Source organism: Arachis ipaensis, chromosome B05 (assembly GCF_000816755.2).
Source record: "Arachis ipaensis cultivar K30076 chromosome B05, Araip1.1, whole genome shotgun sequence".
NCBI lineage: Eukaryota > Viridiplantae > Streptophyta > Magnoliopsida > Fabales > Fabaceae > Arachis > Arachis ipaensis.
In genome coordinates, this window is record NC_029789.2 from 149,085,885 (window position 1) to 149,110,783 (window position 24,899).

The window sequence follows — 24,899 nt, forward strand, 5'->3', positions numbered from 1 at the left end:
TTGATCAGCTTTGTCAATTTGTAGACACAGAAATTATTAATGTTTTTTTTCTTTGAAACAAAGGAGTTCAACACAAAAGTGGAGTAAAAAAATAAAAAAAAAAACAGATAAGACAACACCTATTAGAATAACATAAACATATCTTAGATCAAAATATTCCAATATTATCTCCGGCATTGCCATCAACAACAAAAGGGATCCCCACACTTTCACTCCTTATAATGAAGAATAGACATTGACGATCTCTTCTGCATTGTTTCTTTTATTCTGAAACACCCTTCTGTTTCTTTCTAACCAGATGTTCCAAACTACAGCAAAGAAACTAATGAACCACTTCTCATGCTCCTCCTTCCTAATTGTTGTACCTGTCTAGCTTAAAAAATGATCCTTTAAAGTACCAAGAAAGGACCAATGTCGGCCAAGTTCAGATAATCAAGCGCACCATACCTGCCAGCTAAATTCACAGCTTAGAAACAAGTGGTGGATAGATTCAATATCATTATTACATAATACACAAACAGTATTATCCTGATTGACAATTTCAAGACGATCCAGTCTTTTTTTCGTATTCACCCTGCCTATCAAAACAAACCAGGCAAATAACTCAACTCTTGGAGGGACAACACCTTTCTAAATAGTCTTAGGAATTATTAATGTTGTCTCATTGTAAGTTTTGTCTTGTCAAATTTTCTACGGAGTATTGATAAAACTCTAAGCAGTACCGAAACATTATTGTTTTTTTTTAATAGCATGGAAAGTCTACTTTTGATGTATAGTTAGTTTCTTCTTTTTATTTATTTGTAGAATAATTTAATTATATAACTGTTTCCAAATGAACAATTACTTTCATAATACAAAAAAGGTAGCTCTTCATGTAGCTTGTACATAATGTTTGTTAATCCCGATGGTTAAATTTTTCTTACCATACTTTAATTAAAGAATAATAGTGCAAGTACATTCTAGAGATTTCATAAGTTTCTTTCTTAGAGGAGGAAAAGAAAAGGAAGTCATACCTAAGCAACATAGCATTATCATTATCAATTACAAAAGCATAGTCGACTACATCAGCATAAAAAGGAGCAAAAGAATGGTATTAATGGGCATGATTTGAATGAACTTTTGGTTTGTTTCAATCTCACAGGGTTAATTTTTTTGTGCTGATATTTATCATTATGTCTCTTTTCAACTTACATCTTGCTTTAGATGGAAACTTAGGTGCAATTAACTTTATGTGAAATTGATAGATGAAAATCGTTAAATTTAATAAATTTGATTAAATTATCGTCTAAGGGACAACAACTTTTAACTATTAACTTCACATGAATTAATTGTACTTGAGTTTTCATTGTTATTGAATGTATGTGTAAAACTAATTTTAAAAAATGATTGCAGGAGAGTATTGAAAAGAAGTGCAGCATAAGTAGTTTCCGATATAGGCTAATTCATTAGAGAAGAAAACATATATTTATATATATAAGTGTGTGGAAAAAAATACAAACACAAACTGAAACTAGTAATCTCAGATATTCGTCTCACACAAACAATTAACAAGTGCCATTCTCATGTTCTTGTTTGCCAAAACAAAATGAATTGTCCAACCACCCTTTATTCTTTGCTCTCTCAACATATTTTGCAAACTGAGTTCTAGCATCAGGAACATCCAAAGCCAAATCATCAAGAGATTCTGCAACTCTTCCAAACCCCTTCATCATTTGGTTGAATGTTATTAGTCCTGATTCAAAGCATTCTTTGAGTAGTCCCCATAACCTCTCATTCTTCTTCTCCATGATTGTCACCAAAGATTTCTTAACAACTTCATGGTGGAAGAATGGCATTCCTAATTCTTTTATACAGCGACAAGCTTCTCTTATATCGCCGCCGGATTCATACTCTTCTAGAAGCTTCCCTATCTTGTCCTTAACATCTTCCACGGCCCAACCGGTCCTGCTGCTTCCTCCTCCACCCCAACACCTCAAGATTCTCTCCCCTGAGAGAGTTGCCTTCAGAGAAGACTTTGCCATTCTTAGCACTTTGCTTCCAATGGAATCCGGAGACAAACACTGAGATCCAATCTCCTCAAGATTCTGTGGAGCCAGGACTTCATCCACAACTGCTCTTGCTAGAAACATTGCAAGATCCTCAACAACAACAGGATTGTCCAGAGCAGTGTCATCTGCTGATTCAATCAGCATTACAAAACCATTCACCACATCATCGGCCGGGAAACAAAGCGAAGAAAGCAGCACAGAAGCCATTTCTTTCTCCCTATTCTTTCTGTCCATAGCCAGAGTTATCAGTTTCTTAACAAAGATTGCATTCAATTCAGCACTGTTGTTTTTGTTCTCTTGCTCTATGCAACTATTCACCTCTAATATGTCACCGGATAAAAAGTACTCCTGAATAATACTCTGAGACTTAATCTTGAAGCTTCTAGCAGCAGCACTATCTGTAATTGAGTTCCTCTCTGGCTCCACTGAGAGTGATTTCAATGATGACACACACAACCAACCCTCAGATGCTGCTTTAGATATTAATTGCTGCAGAATTTCGCGAGCATTCGGTATGTCAAGGGATAAATCATCAACTGTATCTATCAGCCTACTGAAGCCTTTGGAGATTTGGCTAGAGTTTATGAAACCTTCTTCAGCAGCCTCTTTTAGAAGGTCTAGTAGTGGCGCTTCGGCTTGGCGCCTCTCCATAGCCATTATAAGAGCTCTCTTAACAATTTCATGATGGAAGAATGGAACTTTCAAATCTTTGATGCATCTGAAGGCTTCTTTCTTGTCACCACTCACTACATACTCCTTCAAGAAATTGTTTATCCTTGACTTGACATCATCAACTGTCATATTCTTGCTGCCTCCCCATCTTCGCTCGATTATTTCTGCGTGGAGAGGAGCTGCAAGGTAGCTCTTCTCCGCTTTCTTCAAGACCTCGACCCCTTTCGAATCTTTTGGCAAGTAGTCCATCTGTTTCTTCAAGAATGCAGGGGGGAGAATGTCATCAACAACTGCTCTGGCTAAAAAAAGTGCTAGAACATCCACTGTGTCCGGTATATCAACGATCAAATCATCGGCCGATTCGACTAATTTGCTGAAGCCTTTGTAAACTTGGGAAGGGTGAAATGTGTCAGCATAGAGTGCAGATAACAGAATAGCTGCCATTTCTTTTTCCTTGTCATGTCTATCCATTGACATAGACACAAGCTTCTTGACAAAATAGTAGCCATACTGTGGCTTTCCAAGTTCTCTGAGTTCATCTATTGTTGCAACAACATCATCAGTTGCAAAGTATTCTTCCACAATTACTGTTGCTTTTTTCTTGTAATCCACCAAATCTGGTGGTGTTGTTGACTTTTTCTTTTCATTTGAACGCTCATATTCCTACAAAACCCATGTGTACTTTCAAAGATTTTGTCCTTATAGTATAAGATGATGTTATGAACTCTTTACCTCAGTGCTGTCATAGTTTGGATCATTGGGATCAAGAGTGCCATTGTCATCTGTATCAAGCAATCCACCCCAAGTACCTTTTCCTCCAGCACCACCTGCACAATTTTATCTAAAAGGGTTAACTATATGAACAACTTAAGACTTTTATATGTTAGTTACAATAATATACAAGAAATGATATTTTGATTTTTTTTTCTATAGTATTTAGTTAGGGTCTCAAGAGGTAGATCCTTTCTCAAGATTTTAGGTAGATAGAAAATGGAAAAATTGTCTTAGAGATATGTCGATTTTTATATATTTGTTTTTCAAACAAATTTGTATATACTATATTTTTGTCTTGAGGCAGTTATCAAGCGAAAAGTGAGAATCTTAAGGTTATAATTGGTGTTACTTAAATTATTTTTTTATTAATAATAGGCTTATTATTGTAATTATTTTTTAGTGAGAGTACATAAAGAGTACATAATATATAAGATGTAATAACTCAACAAATATTTTTTAAGAGAATTTTTTATTCTCTTCGATGACAAAAACTTATTTTTCGGGTTTTGTAGGAATATGAGCGTTCAAATGAAAAGAAAAAGTCAACAACACCACCAGATTTGGTGGATTACAAGAAAAAAGCCACAATAATTGTGGAAGAATACTTTGCAACTGATGATGTTGTTGCAATAATAGATGAACTCATTGCAACAATACATGAACTCAGAAAACTTGGAAATGATAAAATTAAGGTCATGATAAAATTGTGCAGGTGGTGGTGGAGGAAAAGATACTTGAGGTGGATTGCTTGATACAGATGACAATGGCACTCTTGATCTCAATGATCCAAAAAAAATTATTCTCATTGTTGAAGAGAATAAAAAATCTCCTCAAAAAATATTTGTTGAGTTATTACACTTTATATGCTATGTACTCTTTATGTACTCTCACTGAAAAATAATTACAATGGTAAACTTATTATTAATAAAAAAATAGTTTAGGTAGCAATTGGTAAGGATTGTTACCTTTCTTGGGACGTCCATCTCTTGGAGAATGTGATTGCCTATTGTTCTTTGGACTTAGGCTGGACTTGATTTGCACCCTTGGAGACCTTGGAGAATTAGGAGACCTTGGAGACTTTGGAGACTTTGGAGATTTTGGTGACTTAGAAGTTGATCTTGGTGACTTCGGTGAAATTCTTAATGGAGCAATGGATATTGAATCTGCATTTTCTGATGTAGATCCATGATTCTCACGATCCATTATGCTCGTTAACTCAATCAAGGCTCTACTCAATTTCTTAGGTCCATGTTATTTTTTCTGAATTCTTCCATAGACTATGATCCAAATTCTCTTTTATCCTACAAAAGTTATTCCAAAATTTTCTATATAAATATGAATGTTCACAAATGATTCAATTAATCTGAATGCTCAATATTATTAAAAGTGAAATGCACATAGTATATAAAAAGTGAACCGAAAATCAGAACTGAAGCAATATAATTATACCATTTAACGTGATCAACATAAAATGTTACAAGTCACCAAAAAACATAAAATGTTACATGCATTAGTGAAATGCACGTTTCCGTTACAAACTTCACATATTGAACGGTTTGCATTCATTTTATTATTTGATTTTGATTGTTATTCTTAGCATATTATACAACCATAGTTATATGAATTCACCAATGTACCAATTTACGTACTAATGCACAATTTATCTGCATGCCGAAATCGCCATAATCATACTTTTTACGTAAAATATTTTATATATGGCGTACTCCATACGCCATACCTCTTTCTATATAGAAACGTATTACTTTTCATGTAACTATATAAGCAACATACAAGATTAGTTACCTTTCAAGTGTATTGCTTGGCAGAGATGAAGCTTTAGGGAGAAGCGTGATCATGCAGTGAACGAAGGGATTAAGATTATTAGGCCTTCAATATTTCTTTGTTGTTTTGTTTTAAGATTGAAGTTGAATTAGTAACAGCTGCTTTTTTTGGAAGGAGTTAGTGATGGAAAGAGAAAAGACAGTGTTCAAAGGTAATATCCAAAGTTTAAGGCGTTTAATTTGTGTGTGTGGTCGGAAATCAATGTGGACCTTAAAAACAGTGTTGGATGTTACAACTTCACATTCTTTGCCTAAAAAAATGGCAGAGGAACTTGCCTCCCAAGACCAAGCAACTGAATGCTAAATTTTTATTGTGTAATTTCAACAAAATTTAAGAGATATATATACTTCGCCAAAATTGAGCAAGTTCTGTTAAATCCAAAATGTCAAAACTTGAGCCAAATATAATTAAGATTAATGCCTAATCATAAACATCCCTGCCTAATTAATTTTTAGTTTTAACATTCATTTATTTCAAGCTCAAATTTTATTGCTTGGAATGTAGAAATTACATTTTAAATTTCGTCATAGTATTTGTTATCTAGATTATTTTTTTTATTAATAATAAACTTACCATTGTAATTATTTTCTAGTGAGAGTACATAAAGAGTACATAATATATAAAGTGTAATAATTCAATAAATATTTTTTAAGGAGATTTTTTATTCTCTTCAACAATGAAAAGAACTTATTTTTCTCTCTCTTAAAAAAAATAATAATCTAAGTAACATGGTGATAAACCTATTATTAATAAAAAAAATAATTTAAGTAACAGTATTTAAAACTCTTCTCACACGCCAATAAGATATTGGATGGTCTTGCTTTGAACAAGAATTGAGTCAACATTTTTGTTGTTCTTCATTTTCATATTCGAATTCCAGATACAATGAATTATAATACGTGCTTATTTGAGTGTCATTATTTTCATAATTTTTTTTTTATATCTTTTTTAAAAAAATCTTTTTTCTTTAAAAAAATATTTAAAAAAAAATACTTTTATATTATTATATCCAAATATAATTGATAAATAAATTTTTTTTGGTATAAGATATCCAAACATAAAATTACTTACTTTTTCATAAGATCTTTTTAAAAAAAAATAACTCGAAAAAAAATCTTTTCTTAGAAGTTCACGCAAACAAACCCTACAGCTTCCATATAATAATAATATGTTTTGCATGCATGCATGTATATAGAGAAGAACAATCCCAAAAGAGAAATCGAACATGGCCAGAGTTGATACCATGGAAGATATTTTAGTATGAAAGTATGAATACTTTCATTTTTTCAGATAGTATCCAAAACAAGTTCTTCTGAACATGAATTGTAAGGCTCAAAATCTCTTGCTGAATCAGCAATGTGCATAAGCTATGCTGCTTATTCTTATGCTTATGTACAAATTCAACGCCCTGTCATATGGATCCTACTTATGTTTCAATGTTATCTGGTGATAGCGAGTTGATTAGAGCAAACAGACTTCATGTGCTCTGTGTGTCTGACACGTGTATACCACCAGGAGTTCACAAGAAAATCCTCCTTATTGTTCTTGCAGTGGCGCGAGATATTAACTGTCTCACCATATTAGCTGGCAACTGAAGTAACTGCTGCTGGGATTCTGGTGGTAGCTGTTAACATTTTACAAACATAGAAGAATTGAGGAAATAGCTACAATGCTGTATTCAAGAAAATGCAAACGATAGATTTACCTCAAAAATGATAGATAGAACAGGAAGAATCTCTTGAACAGATTCAAGTTGAGTTGGAACTAATGATAGGTTCTCCATGTGAAGTGTCTGGTTCTGGTACTGGCTAACCTGTATGATTCCCTGCATGTCATTTGACATAGAAAGGACTACTAATTTCCAATTGATACAAAACAAACTATAAACATGAAGATAAGGATTGAAATTGAATAAAAAAAGATAAATTGAAATTGAAATGTAAAACAAAAGGGATAGATTGTAATTGAATATAAAGAAAATCACTCTATTTTTTATCCAATGTCTTAATACAACAAGAAAGCGACTCCTCAACCTAACTTCTTTATATCATAGTTTGGAAATTGAATGGAAGGGAATCACTCAACCTTCTATCCAATTCCCCGATACAACAAGAGGGACTCACTCAACCTCACTTGTCCATACCATAGTTTAGCAATTCTCTAAACTCTCTATGTGACAGCTACAATAGTTTACGAAATATTTATAACCTCTTATTAAGTTAAAATAAAGAAAATCCTAACATAAAGTCCAATCTACTAACTAAATAAACAAAATCAAAATACATGACATTAAATGACATTCTAATACTTAAAAATATAAAGTAATAACTACTAAATAATACTTTAACTCTTTATATCTCGAACATTTGAAGCAAGTATCACCATCCCAACAATGGCATGTAAAGAAAGTTTTTAGAGAGAGAAATTTGTTCCTAAGATCATCATATCCATGAATCCATCATCATCTAGAATTGTGCAGTAGTTGGTCTATCTACAATTAAGGATAACTGAAATCTTACTTTGTTATCTTCTTTTCTTCTGGTCCCTGACAACAAGAGTAGAAGGCGTTGGAAGGTTCTGAGGTTGTTCACATCTTCTTCGGTCATTAAAGAGGAAAAAAGGAATCCGCTGAAAGGAACCCTTGAAGCAGCTGCTTCCAAGGTTGCTAGTCCAAGTGCATCAAAACCCTGCATTTAATTTTATTCAATTAATATTAAAGTTTTCATTTTTCATGTTTCACATTTCTATTATGATTTTAATGAACAACTAATAATAAACATACTTTAGCAAACTCTTGAACAATTATTTCTCTCACATATTCACCCTGCAAAGGTTCATTACAAATCCAACATCAGTGAGGAAAAAGTTGGAGGGTAGTTACAATGTAGAATGAAATTGGAACTGGCTGTTAATACCTTTTCTGTTAAAGTAAAAGAAAGTATTTCCTTCATTGCCATTCTGGAATCAGTGCCTCCAGGTTGTTGTTTAACTAAGGACTTTTCTGTTTTGGCACGAAGAGACTGAAAGAACCATCTTAGGTTAGAATTTTAAAACAAATTCAGCATAAAAGGGATCTTACTAGGGAGAAAATTGGAATGGTGAAAAAAGAAGAAGAAAACGAGAAAGAAAGATTTCACCTCTGTCAACAAAGACTCTAAACGGTCTACTCTGAAAACACCATCCTGGAAAAGAGGTAAGGAACCAAGGGCTAAGTTAAGAGCTTTAGAAAATATTACAATATAATTGAATAAAGAAATGAAACAAAAAGAATCCAATCTTGTCTTTACCTTATACAGAAGAGTCTCCAAAGAAGCCTTAAGCTGGGGAGAGCTGTCAGTAAGTACTTTTCGAGCGATCCAAGGGTAAGTACTACCCAAAACTTTGTAATCCGGGTTAAATCCAATTGCAATTCCTTCCAGCACAGCAAGGCTAAAAGACAAGATATTGTTCAGAGTTTGACACAACCATTTGTTTTAAGCCATTTTGTGATGTTACTACCTTCGAATGACAAGAGAGAAGTATGAAGGTATTCTAAATTTGAATTTATACCTGAAATTTTTTAGAGAACAGGAATAAGAAGATAAGTAGCATGCCAAAGGAAAACAAAACAAGTAGGCAACTACCACCAAGATGACAAAAATAACAGAGAGAAAATAATGTTACATAATAGTGGACAACTTACATGGTGGTTCCTAAGTTTCCTAAAAGGTCTCCAAAGCTGATATTGCGAACTCCTTGGGCAACAGCATTTTGGAAGACACCTGCATACAAATAATTCAGACAACAGAATTAGTAACCTCCCTTAACAAGTATTTTTTAAAACCTGCACAAGTCACAAGTATTTTTTAAATCACTTATTAAAGTAAAAACCTGTCAAAGCCTTTGTAACAGCTTCTTTGTCTGCAGTCGGTGGAAGAAGCCTGACAAAATTTACAAGTATGCTGTCAAGTACCTATCCCTGACTCAAAAGATACTTTATCATATACCTAAGCATCCCTCACTCAATTCTTTGGGCTTAGGCATGGACCATGCATAGGTCCACTAAAGTTCAAGCTTCATGATTAGAACCTTATTAGGGACAACTATACTGAGGACTTAAGCTACAAGGCTTATAAGGCTCAAGATCCTTCATTATATATTTCACATGGGCCAATCCTATACTGATAATACTTTTTGAAAACTGAAAGTGTAATGTAGAGGAAAACAAATACCCAAGAGTGACGAAGTCCTTGGACAATGCATCAAAATCGCGATTTACAAGATGGAGACAAGCTTGGATGAATCCATCACGCAATTCTTGTTTAAACTCACCTGTCATACCAAAATCTGGAGCAAAAGAAAGAAAAACAGAAAACAAATAAACAAAATATCATATTTAAGTTTATAATAACAAACCAAGAAGCCAAAGAATACAAGCAAAAGAGTAAGACATATAATCAAAATATCAAATTTGAATGTTCAATTACCTAAATATGCTAATTTTCCATCATACGTTCGAAGAAGATTTCCAGGGTGTGGATCTGCATGATAGAATCCACACTCAAGAAGTTGATTGAATGAGCAGTATACTCCTACCTAATCAGCATCAGGGAAATAATATTAAAAAGCTGTGCAGATTGAAATCTAGAACAACTTGTTTGCAACAAGTGACATTGTATGACCTCAATAAGGTAGAGATCCTTCACTTCTGACAACTTGTTCCCCTACAAACCCATAGAAAGATAACCCATCAGCAGACTAGATTTTTCCAGCAGGCATGAACGAGAGAATCCAAAAAGATAAATCCCTTTGTATACTTTCTTTCAGGAACTAGAGCTTAAAGAAGCATGAAACAATTTGGAATGCTATTCGTGCTGGCATATAAATCCATTTATCTAAGGAGGTTCTAGCATTCCAATTCAAACCACTACAAAGGAGGATGTTCTAAAATTGGAACTCTTCTATTAGGATATATAATAAATTTATTTGAGGAATTCTACTCCATGCAGGGATTGAAATTTCTGTGTGCTAAAATGTGGTGAGCAAACAGCAAATAGTAAAATACCTCAACCCATTCCATCACGAGAACTTTGCGCGTTGTATAGTCCATATACATCAAAGGAATCACCACATCAGGTATAGAGCCATATAACTGCCTGCTCATAAATAACAAATAACAACTAACAATTAAAGCATTAATACTGCATAAATTATTGCTAAATGAAAGCACAAGAAAAACATTAAGCTGCATCCATAAGAAGGGATTCTAACAAAAGAATGTTTAAGTCATATATTTCTGTAATTCTGTCGACCAAGCGCAAGCAATTTTATTGCATATTTCTATTTCTACAATGTATTCAGTCTATTCCTGCTCAAAGTGAATTGAAAGGAAAAAAATATTTAACTTTGACTGCGAAAAGTTTCTCATAATATTAAAAAAATTAAAGCAGTTTCTGTCAATTGCCAAACCAGTTCCAAGGGGAAAAAGATGCCTGCCACTCTCAGGGAACTGAGTTTTTTTAGATAAACTACTACCTAATCAAACCATATTCACTCGTCTTCACACCATACAACCTTGATCTTGGAGTCAGAATGAATCACATACTAAAAAACTTGATAACATGCACTTGCCTGAACTTGATTCCATTGCTTGCTTCATTATTGTAGTCCATCTCCTGCATTCAAGGTGATTTACCTGTATTCAATTTGAATTTCAAATATAAATATAAAATAAAAAGGTGGAAATCTGGTGGTCAGTTTTAATCAACAACTGCCTGCAGATACATGAGGAAACCAATGCTTACCCGGAAAAGACTTGAGGCCCACTCATCAACAACTCCCTGCAGATTTTACAAGGTCATGTTCAATAAATTGACGATCAACATAATATGGAGCAAAAAATATAACACGGATATAAACATTTCCTAAGTGGCAAAGATAACCATTTAGGTATGATACATGATGTCATTTAAATTCATAGCTAGCTTAGTTTAATCTTTCCAGTTTGAACATACTACAGAATCACCTGAACTTAGTCTAATCTTTGCACAAACTACAGAATCACCTGAAGATCAGTATTAAATTTGCCAGCTCTCTTAATCACTCCTGCCATAAAACGCAAGATTAATATATCAAGGGAAATTGCTGCTTGAACTCCCGGTCTTTGCACTTTGACAGCGACAACCTGTCCTGTTTTGCGAAGCCTAGCTTGATACACCTACATTTCAGAGACAGAAGTTCCATACTTGATGTTGTAAAATCTAAATTGTAAAAACTACACATGGAACGAAAGTACTCTAAAAAATTCTACAATCATCATCACAAAGACAAACACACCAAAATGAATAAAAAAATGAACCTGCCCAAGGGATGCAGCAGCTACAGGCTCAGGTGAAATCTCTGAGAAAAGTTCAACCAAAGATGATCCCAGTTCTTGTTCTATCATATTGAAAGCAACTTCAGTAGAAAATGGACTTATTCGATCTTGCAGGAGTGAGAGTTCATCCAGATAAGATGGTGGTATCAAATCCTACAAGGATGAATTCTTCAAAATTACATCTCAATTCTTATCTACATCAATCACTGTAAACTGAAGTGACCAAACCTTAATGGAGAGCCACAGAACAATGATCAAGTAAGGAAACTACAACACTTACAGCTCGAGATGATATAGCCTGGGCAATTTTGATATATGCCTGAAATTACAAAACCGAAATTCACAAAACGAACCAGTTGACATGTTGATCGGAAAACAACAACAAACAAGATATTTTCATTGACATTTAGATCAGAAAGCTTTCCAGTCTAGATCTAATATTTAGGAAATTTCGAAGGGGACAGATCAAACATATTAATCAACCATCATTCACATCCCAAAGAATGAAACCAAACAAAATGGAGTAGCAAAATTGACCAATTCACTCTTTTTCTTTCCTCAGTCACACAGTAATTTGACCATAAATAACCACCCTTCATTTTCCAAGTCACAGAAACACCAAGTTGGAACATAAATAACAGACGAACATGACATACCGGTCCAAGTTCTACCAATATCTTCCTAAGCTCTGAAGCTCTAACCTGCAAAACCAAATAACAAAACAATCAAAATTTAAAATTGGAAAAAGAAAAGTTTTGATTCTTATATTGCAAACGACAACTCTCAGGTATCACTTCCTCTCCTTAATAGATGTCAAAAACTTCTTCGCTTTAAACAAGTCAAAATTCTCAACTTTCTAGCTAAAACGTTCGAATAGAAGAAACAATCTCCTTCAAAATAATCAACATTCTATATTCAAAAACAGAACTTCTCAATGGAAAGAACCAGAAACCATTTCCTGCAACAATTAATTCACCTTAAAAACAATAATTTAAAAATTCAAAGTTGAAAAAAGAAAAATTGCACAAGCTGCGGGAAACCTGAAACATATCATCGGAACGGTCCATGAGAGTGTCAACGTAGCGAAGAGCGAACCACTTTCCGAAAGAGATTCCGGTCTGAACCAGGCGCCGAGCCACCACCAGAGGCTTCCGGTAGTAAATGGCGGCGATCTTCGAGATGCTGTAATCCGCCAGCGAGTCAGCTTCCGTGGCGCTCAGCTCGAACAGGTAGCCTGACTTCGCCGTGAACGAGTCCCCATCGGCGGCGGCGGCGCATCTGACTGAGCATCGGCGGGAAGAAACGGCGACACGCGGCCGAAGAGGGAGAGAGGAGTAAGAAACAGAAGGGAAGGTAGAGAGAGAAAGCATTTTGGTTGAAGCGTTTCAGAAGATTCTTGAGTACTGAGCTTAGAAATTCAGTTGCAAATTGAAGGCATAGTTATAAGAGAGTTTGTTAGGAGTTAGTTTTGGAAGTTAGGATGCATGTTCATTCTTCAGTGTTTCAATTTCAGCTCTCACAGTTCTCTGAGTTCTTCACGTTTTGCGTTGGTGATTGCTGCTAAAGACTAAAGAGTGTGGCTCCGTCTTTTGCGACGGAAATTTTGTTGTCACGAAATCAATCAAATTTTGAAGTTTGAAGATGTTATCTGTGGTCCTTGTGTTTTCCCATCCTCATTTCTTTTTCCTCATTTATCCACACATGTTTATGAAATCACCACCAACAACTATTAAGAGAATAATATTCATTCAGTCTAGCCATAATAAACATCTTCCTAAATTAATTTTGGAATTCATCAACATTCTAACTCTTGACCTTTTGGATCTAGCGCTCTAATACATACCACTCATCCCAAAAGTTTCAACTGATAGAAAAAAATAACACTAATAATTATATCTCTAATACTCTAAACTTCTATTGTGCACATTATATAAATATTCTATTAACTCCTCGTACTTTCTCTATTCATAATATTGTTTTAGTTTCATATTTGTGCAAAATTGTAACGGTTTACAATTTTACAAGCATTTTTCTTTTTGTCTTTCTAATAGAAACTTTAATTCTGAAATTGCACACCAGTTAATTAATTTCCGCATTGGAATATAAAAATTAATATTTTGTCTCGTAATTATAACATCTGAATATTCTTCAGAAGTTATGTAAATATGGGAAAAATATAAACTTACTATTTCAAATCATTCTAATTTTATTAATTTTAAACACATTTACTTTAATAGACGTGTTTTGATAGGCTACTAGTACAGACAATATATGGCAATGTTATTTAGAATTTTAGATCAACAATGCTAGGAAATTAAGAAGGTATTAGCAAAAAATTAGTTGAATACTTCTGGATGAGTCCAAAATTTCACTCTAAGGTTAATTAAATTTATTAAATTTTACAATCTGCACTCGCTTGTTTAAATACCAGTTGCGCCTCAGTTACAAAACCGGCATGATTACAAGCAGATAATACGGCGAATAAGATAATTGCGTCTCACTTCACTTCACTCCTCTCTCTTGCATTTCATGAAAAAATTACAATGCTTGGTCACCACATCTATAAAGACCATAGACACTGATCAAAGTACTCCATGAAAGAGAATCTCTATTTGGCATTTCTAGGAATATCTTAATTGAGTCATCCAAACAACCACATTTAACATACATATTTATAAGTGCATTTCTTACAAAGATGTGTGAACTAAACCCAAATATATACATATTTATAAGTGCATTTTCTACAGAGATGTTGAACTAAACCCAAATTTAAAGACATAGCCATGAAATGTTCAACCATGTTTCAGTGAAGATAAATTTTTGGGACTCCAATAACACATCTGATTCATAAAAAAAACGGTTCTTGTCGACGGTGACAAATCCGACGAACCAAATATCGGTGATAGAAGAGGAGTGGATCGTAATGGAGAGACGGAGAAAACCTAACGATGAAATTTGTGTGTGTGATTGTTGGAAGTGGATAGGTTAATGTAAAAAAAAAAATAAAATTTTTTATAGATTTTAATTAAATTTAAAAAATTTAAAATTAATTATTAATATAAATTAATATGATTTTGTTTAGTTTTTCATTGATAAACTCTTAGTTGCATATATTTTTCTTTAAAAAATTTACTAGTTTCTAAAATCAAAATAACAAACTATTTCCATCATATACAACTAATTAAATATTATATAGACAGTTTTATATATGTAGTCTTTTATAACATTAATTAATACATATTTCATGAACTCAGAAGATATATCTTATGTATCTCCCTCCATGTTAATTAACTATATTCAACCCTCAATAACACTGCAAAATCATAAACCAAAACCGCCACTCTGAACATTCATACATATCATAAAATACCACACAAAACAAGTTGAAATGTGAACTATAATCTTGATAATAAAAACATATATACTCCGATCAAATTTGCAGGATAACTAGGCCACATGGATCTGCCTCACATTCTTATTCTGCTGCGACTCGCTCTCCACCTTCTTTGGCACATTCACAGTCAGCACTCCATCCCGCAGAGTGCAATCTACGTTCTCCAAGTTGGCATTCTCCGGCAGGCGGAACCGCCTCGTGAAGCTTCCTCGGCGGCACTCCACGCGGTGCCACTTATCGTTGGTGTCCTCACTCTCCTTGACTCTCTCCCCGCTTATCTGGAGTACGTTGCCGTCTTCCACTTGCACCTTGAGGTCCTCTTTCCTCACCCCTGTTCATATTATTATTTCGGTTTCCCCAAAAGTCGTTGATCATTGATAATATAGACCTCGCTAAGTTGCAACTACGAGATACCATTGCACTTATTCCTATCACACATCCTATTGCTGCTCCCTCTTTATCTTTCATATAGCTATATGAATGCTTAATTGATTTAATATGTTGGATTGCATTGAAGTTTATAATATAAAAATAAAAAATATTATGTACATCAGCTACCATGCATATATTTTATGTCTTATGTGTTGTATNNNACGCCAGTCAACATGAGCATGGGAAAGAGCAGAAGTTTGGTCACCGCCGCCATAGTAGTTGTTAGAAGGGTCCCACAAGCCGGTGAATGGGGATGCATAGAAAGGGTCACGCCACTCATCACCACCTCTCTGCCCTCCACGGTATGATCCTATCCAATCCATACGGTATATGTTGATGTTGTGAGATGTGACCAATGATGCTGTCTAAGGAATTTATTTATAGTGGACAAAGAGGGATACAAAAAATGGGGTGTGTCATCATGTGCATGCGGGATCATGGTTTTCTGATGGGCACGTAAGAGAAGTTGTGTGCCACGTGCATGCATAAGAAGTTCAGAACCGACTACTGCTAACATCTAGTATCTTCTCACCCAAAGTGTTAAGTTCAGATAGAAATGAAATAAGTCAAATAACTATATTGATCTATGAAAGATTAAAATTTTGACAACTGGATTTCAAAAGATATAAATGGTAAAATGACTTTTTAAAGATATATTCTCTTGGATAAATTAAAATAAATATATAGTCAATTTATTTATATATTTATATACATTTAATTTATTTTGTCAAATAGAATATATACATCATATTGTCATTTTGTAATTCATTTTATTAAAATTGTAATTTGTCTGACTATTTACTCGAAGATATTCCCTTGAAGTTTCATTGCAGCATATGATTTTCAACTCCTCAAATCGGTTGCATATATATCCCTTACAGCTAGTAGAGGAAATGAAGTAAGCATTAGCATTTCGTTCGTTAAAACAAAATGACAATTTAGTAAGTAGAATTTCTAAAGATTATCCTAGTCTAGTATTTCAAGATTTTACCCCAAAACATAGATAAACTTAAGTTGAGTTCTTGATTTTGCTATCATTAGTGAAGCTATTTGAATTGAACTTCACCAATTCTTCTCTGCTTTCTACTTCAATATAGATGGTATATAAAGAAAATATTAGTAATTCACAGTCTCACAGATGCACTTTGGTATGGATCCAACTAGAAGATTGGACAAAATGTCATCATCTCTTATCTCTGTGTTCCTCAACAAAAAAAAAGGTCAAAATGTTTCCTAATTGACTTGTTGGGAAAGAAGAACAAGTAATCCTTGTGGACCCACTAATATCTCATTAAGAAAGCTAAGCAATCCAAACCAGACAACAGGGGTAACATCCACACCAGCAAGGGGAGGAATCAGTTTCCTTGTTGCTATGAGAAGAGGCTCTGTGGGAGCATAGGCTATTACATAAGGGAACTTCCCCACAGGTAGTTTAGGGTACCATGACATCACTATCCTCAATATGAAGAGAAAACCAAATGCTGAGAGAAAAGGGCCTAGAAACCCAATTGCTAGCTTTGCAGTGGCAGGATCCAAGTCAGCAAGAACCAACCTCTTCATGAAATCTGAGGGAACATAATGTAATGATGTCTCAGGTATGCTGAGTTTGACACTGTTTAAGACTGCTTTAGAATCAAGTGTGTTCTGTGCAGTAGTAGCTGCTGCTGCTGCCTCAGATATTTCTTTGAAACATGAGCAACATTGCAAGGTCCTAGAAGTACTTCCATTGATGTTTCGTTTAGTAGGATACTTTGAAGTTTCCTACAACAAATAAAATTCAAAAGCATCCTGAGAAATTTGTAGCTTCCTAGAAAAGCCAATTTTATACCATACAGCATCCTAAAAATCTATCTAAATGTTAGATTAAGAGAGGATACAATCCATGTCTTACAATCTTAAAAAGAAGAAATAACTAAATTCTTCCTTCATTTAGTAATTAGAAGAACATTTAAGATGATAACTCAAAGGATAAATCATTTCTACCAATCAACATATCTATATTTAGTAGTATAAACAACAGAGCTAGTTCATGCTGAGTTAATCAACACAAGTGACAAGAAATTTGAAATGTCATTTTCTCATGCTCCAATAACTAGTATATTTTACAAGAACACAGTAAAAAGTTTGCAGCTTTACCATATCAGGAACTTTAGTTTAAAGCACAAGGCAAAATTAACAGCCAAAGCGCTAGGCAAATGCTAATACTATATATGAACATGAATTGCAAGATTGCAAAAATCAAACTTTGAAGTGGGTTTTGTCAAATTCAGCTGCAGAAAGCATGGCAAATAGAAAATTTTGAGGCAAATGAAGTGGGAACTCACTGGGATAGCGAAAGTGCTTGACTTGGAAATTGAAGGTTGCCACCCTACAAAATTGTGGGAGGGAGATTAAAGAGAAGAAGTTGGAATGAAAAGAAAGCGAGTTTGAGAAATGGGAGAATAATTTGACCAGTGAGGAGTGACTAGTGAGAAGTGAAAACTGGACACAAGTCACTGCTATCCGAAACGTTTCGTTTCGTTTCGTCTTTTCTGAGAGAAACAAAGACAATGTCAGAAACGCCGGTAATCCGATTCGGCGTGATAGGATGCGCCGACATAGCCCGGAAAGTGTCACGCGCCATCAAACTGGCTCCTAACGCCACACTCCACGCCATCGGCAGCCGCTCCATCGACAAGGCCCGGCGCTTCGCCGCCGCCAACGGCTACCCGGAGGACGCCAAGGTGTACGGCTCCTACGAGGAGGTTCTGGACGATCCCGAGGTGGACGCCGTGTACGTTCCTCTGCCGACGAGCCTGCACGTGCGTTGGGCCGTGTTTGCAGCTCAGAAGGGGAAGCACGTGCTGCTTGAGAAGCCCGTGGCCTTGAATGCGTCTCAGTTCGATGAGATCATTCGGGCCTGTGAATCCAGTGGGGTGCAGCTCATGGATGGTACCATGTGGATGCACCACCCTAGGACCAATCAGATGAAGGATTTTCTCTCCGATGCGCACCGTTTTGGCCAGCTCAAATCGGTAATATACGTTACTTCTAGTTTCATTATATTCTCAATTTTTTTTTTTATTTATTTGAAATAAACAGCTAGTTTTTAGTGGAAGTAGAAGCGAGATTAATTTTGATAAATGTGTTTTATATTTGATGTGTTGATTGAGATAGTCAAGAGAGTTGTTTGTCAACATATGATGATTATTTGTTGTGTGTAAAAAAAGCTTGTACTAGATACAAAGTAAGCAATTATTTTGATATAAAACATGCGGCTACATCTAAATTATCTTGTTAGGAACTTTTTAGAAGTTTCTATATGTAGTATAAAAGCCAAAGCAAGGAAGAAAAGTCTCATGTTTAGCTTTTTGTTTGTGTATTTGATCCTTTTGCTTTCTAATGTGACTCTTAGTTTTGTTTGCTTTGTATTCAGCTTTCTTATTTTGTCTTAGTTAAGGATGTATATTCATCATTTTCCTGCCGAAGTTTGCAACAGTTAATTTAACATAATCTTAATCTTAATGTTTTATATTGCATGTATGCTCTATGTTGATATATGGATCTTTCTGGGTTGCTCAGATTCAGACCTTTTTTACATTTGCTGCTGATCCTGATTTCCTGGAGAACGACATTCGCGCAAAGCCGGATCTTGATGCTCTTGGTTCCCTTGGCGATGAAGGTTGGTATTGTGTTAGAGCAATCCTGTGGGCTGCCAACTATGAATTACCGAAAACTGTAATTGCCTCGCGCAATCCTGTGTTCAACAAAGCAGGGGTGATAATGGCTTGTGGCGCATCGCTGCACTGGGAAGACGGGAAGGTGGCAACCTTCTATTGCTCCTTCATGGCCAACTTGGCAATGGACATAACTGCCGTTGGAACAAAAGGAACTCTGCATGTTCATGACTTTATCATCCCTTATGAAGAGAAAGAGGCATCGTTTTATGCAGCTTCTGAGTCAGGTTTTGATGACCTTGTGACAAAATGGGCTTCTCAGCCAAGCAAGCATACAGTAAACACTGATCTCCCTCAGGAGGTTCTTATGGTAAGAGAGTTTTCGCAGTTGGTGACCGAAATCAAATTCAAGAACTCGAAACCTGAGACGAAGTGGCCAACAATTAGTAGGAAAACACAGCTGGTCTTAGATGCTGTGAAGGCTTCAATTGAAAAGGGCTTTGAGCCTGTTCAAATTCAAGAATGAAGGAGCTTGTACCTTGCTGCTTAAGTCACGCTTATTTTTTCCTTCATTCTGTTCAAGACATTGCAAAAATCTGTTCTTAAAAACATTGTGAACTCGTTGCTTGTGTATTTCAATGGTGGTGATGGTGAATGAACACAACTTTCATTGTTTACTTCTTTCATTTTAGGAATCTCAGTTTCCTATATCAACAACTAGTTTTAAGAGTTCAGCATCTATGTGAAGAGATTGAAAAAACTAATTTTGATATTGTTTTACACTGAAAATAATGCTTTTTTCTTGTAACAACTTATTACATTTTGCCTTCATTTATGACCGGATCCTGTAGCTCTTGCTCTAATAATTCAATTTAGAGAATTGGCGATTTGATCTACTCAAAAAGTTAAAAATGATGGTATATATATGAATTGGTGTGTGCTGCACCATAATTATCTTGTTGCTTTACAGAACAGGTCATAAATAATTTGTCATGTAGAACTCGGGGGGTGACAATGAGACGGGTTTTTACCCTTTCCGACCCTGTTCCACCCAACAATAATAATTCGCATAGAACTCGCTCTACTCCTTCCCGCAGGTAGTAAAAAGTTGACTCTTAATCTGCTTCTTCGGAAACTCTCCTCCCTCTATAATTATTCAATCCAATAAATAAAATTAAATTTTAAAATTTATATAACTCTCATCATATACATAATATAAATTAAAGTTAAAATTTAAATATAATACAATATTTAATATATAGTTAATTATATATTTTTTTTGCTCCCTATTTTTGCATAAAAGAAAGTAAGAGCCCTAAATGGCAATAATTCTTCAACAGGGAGGCAGATCTGGAGGTGGAGGAAGTAAACTTTCATCGCATCCTTCTCCATTCTTCACAATGAACACAGTTTCCATTCCCCAAGTCAGGTGCCGTTCTAAGTGGCAATGCACAAACCACACTCCTAAATTCATCAATACAAGTGTTCAACCAACAATTAGTTTCAGTTCTCAACATAGGTGTAGAAAAAAATAGATAAGAGCAATTAAAATTGAATTGTGTTTCATATACATATTTTGTTTCATAAATTGAACTAACTTGCTAATTGTTACTCTCTTTTCTTTCTATTAGATAGCACATAAACTAACTAAGCCTAGCAAGGCAAAATGATGGGATTTTTAAAAAAATAAATTGATTATTTACTGATATATGCTTCTATAAAAATATTTATATTTTTTTCTATTATTACTTATCTTGTTAACACTACTAACGAAATACATGTATTATAGCTTTTGAAGTTATTACAATCAATCAAATAGTAATAAAAAGAAAAAAAATGTAGATATTTTTAAATAAGCATACGAGTAAATAATCAATCTATTCTATTTGTTTAACAAAAAATCCAAAATCATGAAACTAATAAAATTATTTCACATTAAACTAAAACAAGTTATTTCACGAAACATACCTGGGTTACCAGCTCTGTACCTTATAGTAGCCCAACCATTTATAGGCACAAGAACTGTGTTCCTAAGAGGAGGGTCGATTAGATTGTATGTCTTTGGATCCTCATATTCATCAAAATTTCCAAGTCCACGTCCAACAATGTAGAAGCTAGTTCCATGTATATGCATAGGATGATCTATCCCAGCAACCAAGTTTGTCCCTTGAAACACAATTTCCACTGTTGAATCATACTCTATAACTCTAGCCATGGTTCTTCTCTTTGGTATCTCTAGTATCATTGGCAAATACTCTGCAGTGAAGTTGAATACCAAAGGAGGAAAACTAGGGAAATTATTACTGTAGACACCATTTAAGTAGTAATAATATGCATCCAAGATGGAAATGTTTGGTAACTCAAAGGATATGTTGTTCATGCTAGCTGCTAAACGTGTTCCATTTGGCCCTTCACATGTTTGTGAATATGTCTGGCCTTCAGGGCATGGGAATGTGTTGATAGAAATAGTGCTAATGATACGAGTTGTGATTATTGTTGGGACTTTATGAGGGTATGTCTCAGGTTTGCCTCTAAGGCTTCCCAAGAAATCAAAAGCTGCATTTGTGTCATTGTAGTAAGGAAGACAAGGTAATGGAGGTGATGAAGTTGGAATGTAATATCCATTGTAGTGGATTCTAGCTGTGGTTGTGGTGTTATCAAAAGGAAGAATAGAGGAACTTGAATATGCTCTTGCAGCCATGTAGTAGTGATCAGGTTCTTGATTTGCATGCAATAAAACATCAAGTGATTGTCCTGGAGCTATGCATATGAAGTCTCTTGTTAATGGCTCGGTGTAGGCGGCATCAGCACCAACAACAGTGAGACTGTGTTTGTAAACAGAGAAAAAGAGAACTACATTCATTGCAGCATTCACAATCCTCAGCAGATAAGTCTTGCCAAAATCTACATTAAACTTGAATGTTTCTGTGAAAAAACAAAAAGAATTGATGCAGTTAGAGATTCTAAAATCAAAGAACATTTGAGCATGCTTGAAATGAAATCTTGATGCATACCTTCTCTTGAGCAAGGAAAAAAGTCACCAGGTTGACCATTGATAGTGAGAGCATCAGAATTAATAGGGCTTCCTCCACTTATAACAAATTGTTCATAAACATCCTTGATTTCACTCTTCCACCATTCTCCTATAAACAAACATCACAAATAAGTAAACAAACAAATTGAAAAACATTGAAAGGTAATTGGATAACTATATAGAGGATGGATTACATACCAAATACAATAGGAACCTCTGCATAAGGCTTGGGAAAAGGGTAGGATGTTCTTGGATACACAAAGATAGGTCCATGGACAGTGGCTCTTGCCCAATCACTATGTGCATGCCACCATAATGTCCCTTGTTCAAAAGAAAAAATCACCTTTTGCCTGAATTTCATTCCTGGTTGGATAGGGCATTGTGTGATGTATTCAGGGCCATCTGACCATGGATTTCTTGGCTGCTTCACTCCATGCCTGCGCAAGAAACCGGTTATTATGTGCTAAATGCAACTATTTCTTTTTGATACATATAAATCGTTAATGAACTACATTTCCTAAATGATACATGAGAACACTCTTAGTTAAGAGATCAATAATACCAGTGCAAAGTGATGTTGAAATCCCCTTTGTTATAGACATTGACATATACTGTTTCACCTGTGTACGCTTTGATAATTGGCCCTGGAAATCTTCCATTCACAGTCAACAATGTTTTGGTGCAGCATAGTCTTGTGTACTTAGCTTCTCTCACCTGCAAAATTCATCAAATTAGTTATTATTTTGTTGTTTACTATGCTCTAAACTCTAGTGTTACAAATCAAAGGCCATGGTACTCAGCATGCAATCTCATGCATAATCTTGGGAATTATGGCAAGTTTGCAAATTAAATGGTAACAATGAATTATGATGTGGTGAAACTCACAACAAAATGGTACTCTCTTGGCCTTTGGGAATTGATACCAACAATGAAGAAAAAACTCCAAAGAATTTGTAGGAAGATAGTTTTCCTCCCAAGCAACAACATTTTCATGACAGAAAATAAATGTTTAACTCCTGCTAGATGTCATTGCCATGATTCCATGAAGACATTTAATAGGAAGAAAATCATTGACCCTTTACTTCTGAAATTTTCTTTACCTTAAATAAATAAGATGTAACCTTACTTGCTGTTAACAACAAAATACTACAATACATGAAGAATATGCGTGTTAATAGAAATATATCATAATCACGTTGGTTACTAGATGAATTAAAATGTAGTAGTATTACTAATTTATTTTAAGGTCAATAAACATCATTCTAGCAAAATTTCTAGCTGTCTAACATTTTGTCAAACCAGTGTGTGTGTTAACTATTACAATAGAGGAAAAGAGTGTGTGTGTTAACTATTACAATAGAGGAAAAGAATCATTCTAACAAAATGCTTTTACACCATGTGGAATTAAGTGTGTTATCTATTTCTTTCTTTAGCTAGGATTTTACACTACTGCGTTAAACGTGTGGAATTAAGAGTGTTTGAAAGAAATTATGAATTACTTCCTGAATCTGAAGTATATGGGTATGGATTGAATTTGTTTATGTTAAAAAAAAAAAGAAAGAAAAATGGGGATTGCTCTTTTCTATTTTGTTGGACATTTCATTAATTTTACAATGAATCATTGCAACAAGTAGGACACTCTTTGTGGATTGAGTTATTGTTCTCTCAACTGCCATGGTTACCATACTCATATTGAATAATGTTACCCTTTTAATGCTTCAACTGTATTATTGGTTTTATACTTGCTATGGTGTATAGGTGAGTGAATTTGCAATAGTCACTAGAAGATATATTCTTTTCAATGAGTAATGTAATTTTGGACATAACTAAGAGTTGTTTTTAGAGTAAAGATTGTAAAAGTAGAACTCTTAGCATTGGATTAAAATTGATCTAAAATTGCAATGTCAAATTCACTTTTTTTTCTTTATATTATGAACTAACATTCATGTGGTAGGTAGTGGCAGTCAACGGTTCCCACATTCGCTTGCCCCATTTCAATACAGTGAATTATATGGTAAAGATGTAAGTTTACAGATTTTTCCTAATATGATGAAAGAGAGATTGATTAAGATAGGATCCATATTTTGAATAATAATAAAATAATAAAAAATAACTATAAAAAAAATTTATACTCTCTCTGTACCACTTCAATCTGTATAGTAGAGTGCTCCTTTCAATATAAGGCACTAATTTCATTTGAGTTCTTTTTTCCCTTTTTTATTAATATAAACGACTAATTTAATTATTTAATTTGTTAGCATGGCATCAAATATCAAAATTGAAAGAACTTCTGAATTTGTTAGCATGGTTATCATTGGTGTTTGTTTATATTTAAAAGAAAAATAAACGATGTAGATTGATCCTTTATTAATGAATTTATCTCAAAAATATAGTAGCCTCTTTCTTTAATGAATAAGTGGATTAATTAATTCACCATTTGTTTCTTCAATGTATATAATAATAACAAGTGCGATTTTTGTAGAGAGATAGCTACTTTAATCTTAATCAGTGATCTTAGGTTTAAATCTCATAATTTTAAAACTTAGCTTATGATATTTTAATATACAAAGAAAGATATTATAAGTTTATAACAAAAAAGATCTCTCGTATTTCTTTAGTCGGAAATATTTGATAACAAAAAGAAATTAACAAAAAATAGTCAAAACTTGTCTTATTTAATTTAACATTTATT

At 34.3% G+C, this 24,899-nt stretch overlaps 6 protein-coding genes across 9 annotated transcripts; 1 reads left to right on the top strand and 5 right to left on the bottom strand.

Moving 5' to 3' along the window:
- LOC107641577 (programmed cell death protein 4) lies at window positions 1,495–4,843 on the bottom strand. Its single transcript, XM_021103379.1, has 3 exons — window positions 4,460–4,843; window positions 3,453–3,547; window positions 1,495–3,383 (listed from the first exon to the last, which is right to left on the bottom strand). Exons 1-3 carry the CDS (start codon window positions 4,695–4,697, stop codon window positions 1,545–1,547), a joined length of 2,172 nt encoding a protein of 723 aa, XP_020959038.1. The 5' UTR covers window positions 4,698–4,843; the 3' UTR covers window positions 1,495–1,544.
- LOC107644986 (uncharacterized aarF domain-containing protein kinase At1g71810, chloroplastic) lies at window positions 6,547–13,401 on the bottom strand. Of its 3 annotated transcripts, none has more exons than XM_021103380.1 (21): window positions 12,732–13,401; window positions 12,348–12,392; window positions 11,972–12,010; window positions 11,674–11,844; window positions 11,380–11,532; window positions 11,120–11,155; window positions 10,947–10,990; window positions 10,381–10,471; window positions 9,998–10,039; window positions 9,803–9,911; window positions 9,548–9,662; window positions 9,207–9,256; window positions 9,019–9,097; window positions 8,835–8,885; window positions 8,624–8,765; window positions 8,474–8,518; window positions 8,252–8,356; window positions 8,119–8,160; window positions 7,856–8,023; window positions 7,042–7,149; window positions 6,547–6,960 (listed from the first exon to the last, which is right to left on the bottom strand). In XM_021103380.1, exons 1-21 carry the CDS (start codon window positions 13,059–13,061, stop codon window positions 6,856–6,858), a joined length of 2,070 nt encoding a protein of 689 aa, XP_020959039.1. In that variant the 5' UTR covers window positions 13,062–13,401; the 3' UTR covers window positions 6,547–6,855. The 3 variants fall into 3 exon arrangements, with proteins under 3 accessions (XP_020959039.1, XP_016204465.1, XP_020959040.1); XM_016348979.2 differs by having other exon boundaries at window positions 7,042–7,161; window positions 12,732–13,399; XM_021103381.1 differs by lacking the exon at window positions 8,835–8,885 and having other exon boundaries at window positions 7,042–7,161.
- Window positions 15,139–15,840, bottom strand: LOC107641578 (16.9 kDa class I heat shock protein 1). Its single transcript, XM_021124091.1, has 2 exons — window positions 15,681–15,840; window positions 15,139–15,416 (listed from the first exon to the last, which is right to left on the bottom strand). The coding sequence occupies exons 1-2, from the start codon at window positions 15,838–15,840 to the stop codon at window positions 15,139–15,141; spliced, it is 438 nt and encodes a 145-aa protein (XP_020979750.1).
- LOC107644997 (protein COFACTOR ASSEMBLY OF COMPLEX C SUBUNIT B CCB3, chloroplastic) lies at window positions 16,579–17,885 on the bottom strand (the record flags this gene model as incomplete). The annotated part of the gene is given in 2 exon segments (XM_016348992.2): window positions 16,579–17,278; window positions 17,842–17,885. Coding segments are annotated over 2 exon segments (572 nt in total), but the record flags the coding sequence as incomplete, so codon positions are not given.
- Window positions 17,973–19,859, top strand: LOC107644995 (uncharacterized oxidoreductase At4g09670). Its single transcript, XM_016348990.2, has 2 exons — window positions 17,973–18,531; window positions 19,079–19,859. The coding sequence occupies exons 1-2, from the start codon at window positions 18,067–18,069 to the stop codon at window positions 19,697–19,699; spliced, it is 1,086 nt and encodes a 361-aa protein (XP_016204476.1). The 5' UTR covers window positions 17,973–18,066; the 3' UTR covers window positions 19,700–19,859.
- LOC107644989 (laccase-15-like) lies at window positions 20,425–23,261 on the bottom strand. Of its 2 annotated transcripts, none has more exons than XM_016348983.2 (6): window positions 23,093–23,261; window positions 22,770–22,921; window positions 22,406–22,644; window positions 22,188–22,313; window positions 21,142–22,098; window positions 20,425–20,637 (listed from the first exon to the last, which is right to left on the bottom strand). In XM_016348983.2, the coding sequence occupies exons 1-6, from the start codon at window positions 23,198–23,200 to the stop codon at window positions 20,507–20,509; spliced, it is 1,713 nt and encodes a 570-aa protein (XP_016204469.1). In that variant the 5' UTR covers window positions 23,201–23,261; the 3' UTR covers window positions 20,425–20,506. The 2 variants fall into 2 exon arrangements, with proteins under 2 accessions (XP_016204469.1, XP_016204468.1); XM_016348982.2 differs by having other exon boundaries at window positions 22,188–22,316; window positions 23,093–23,260.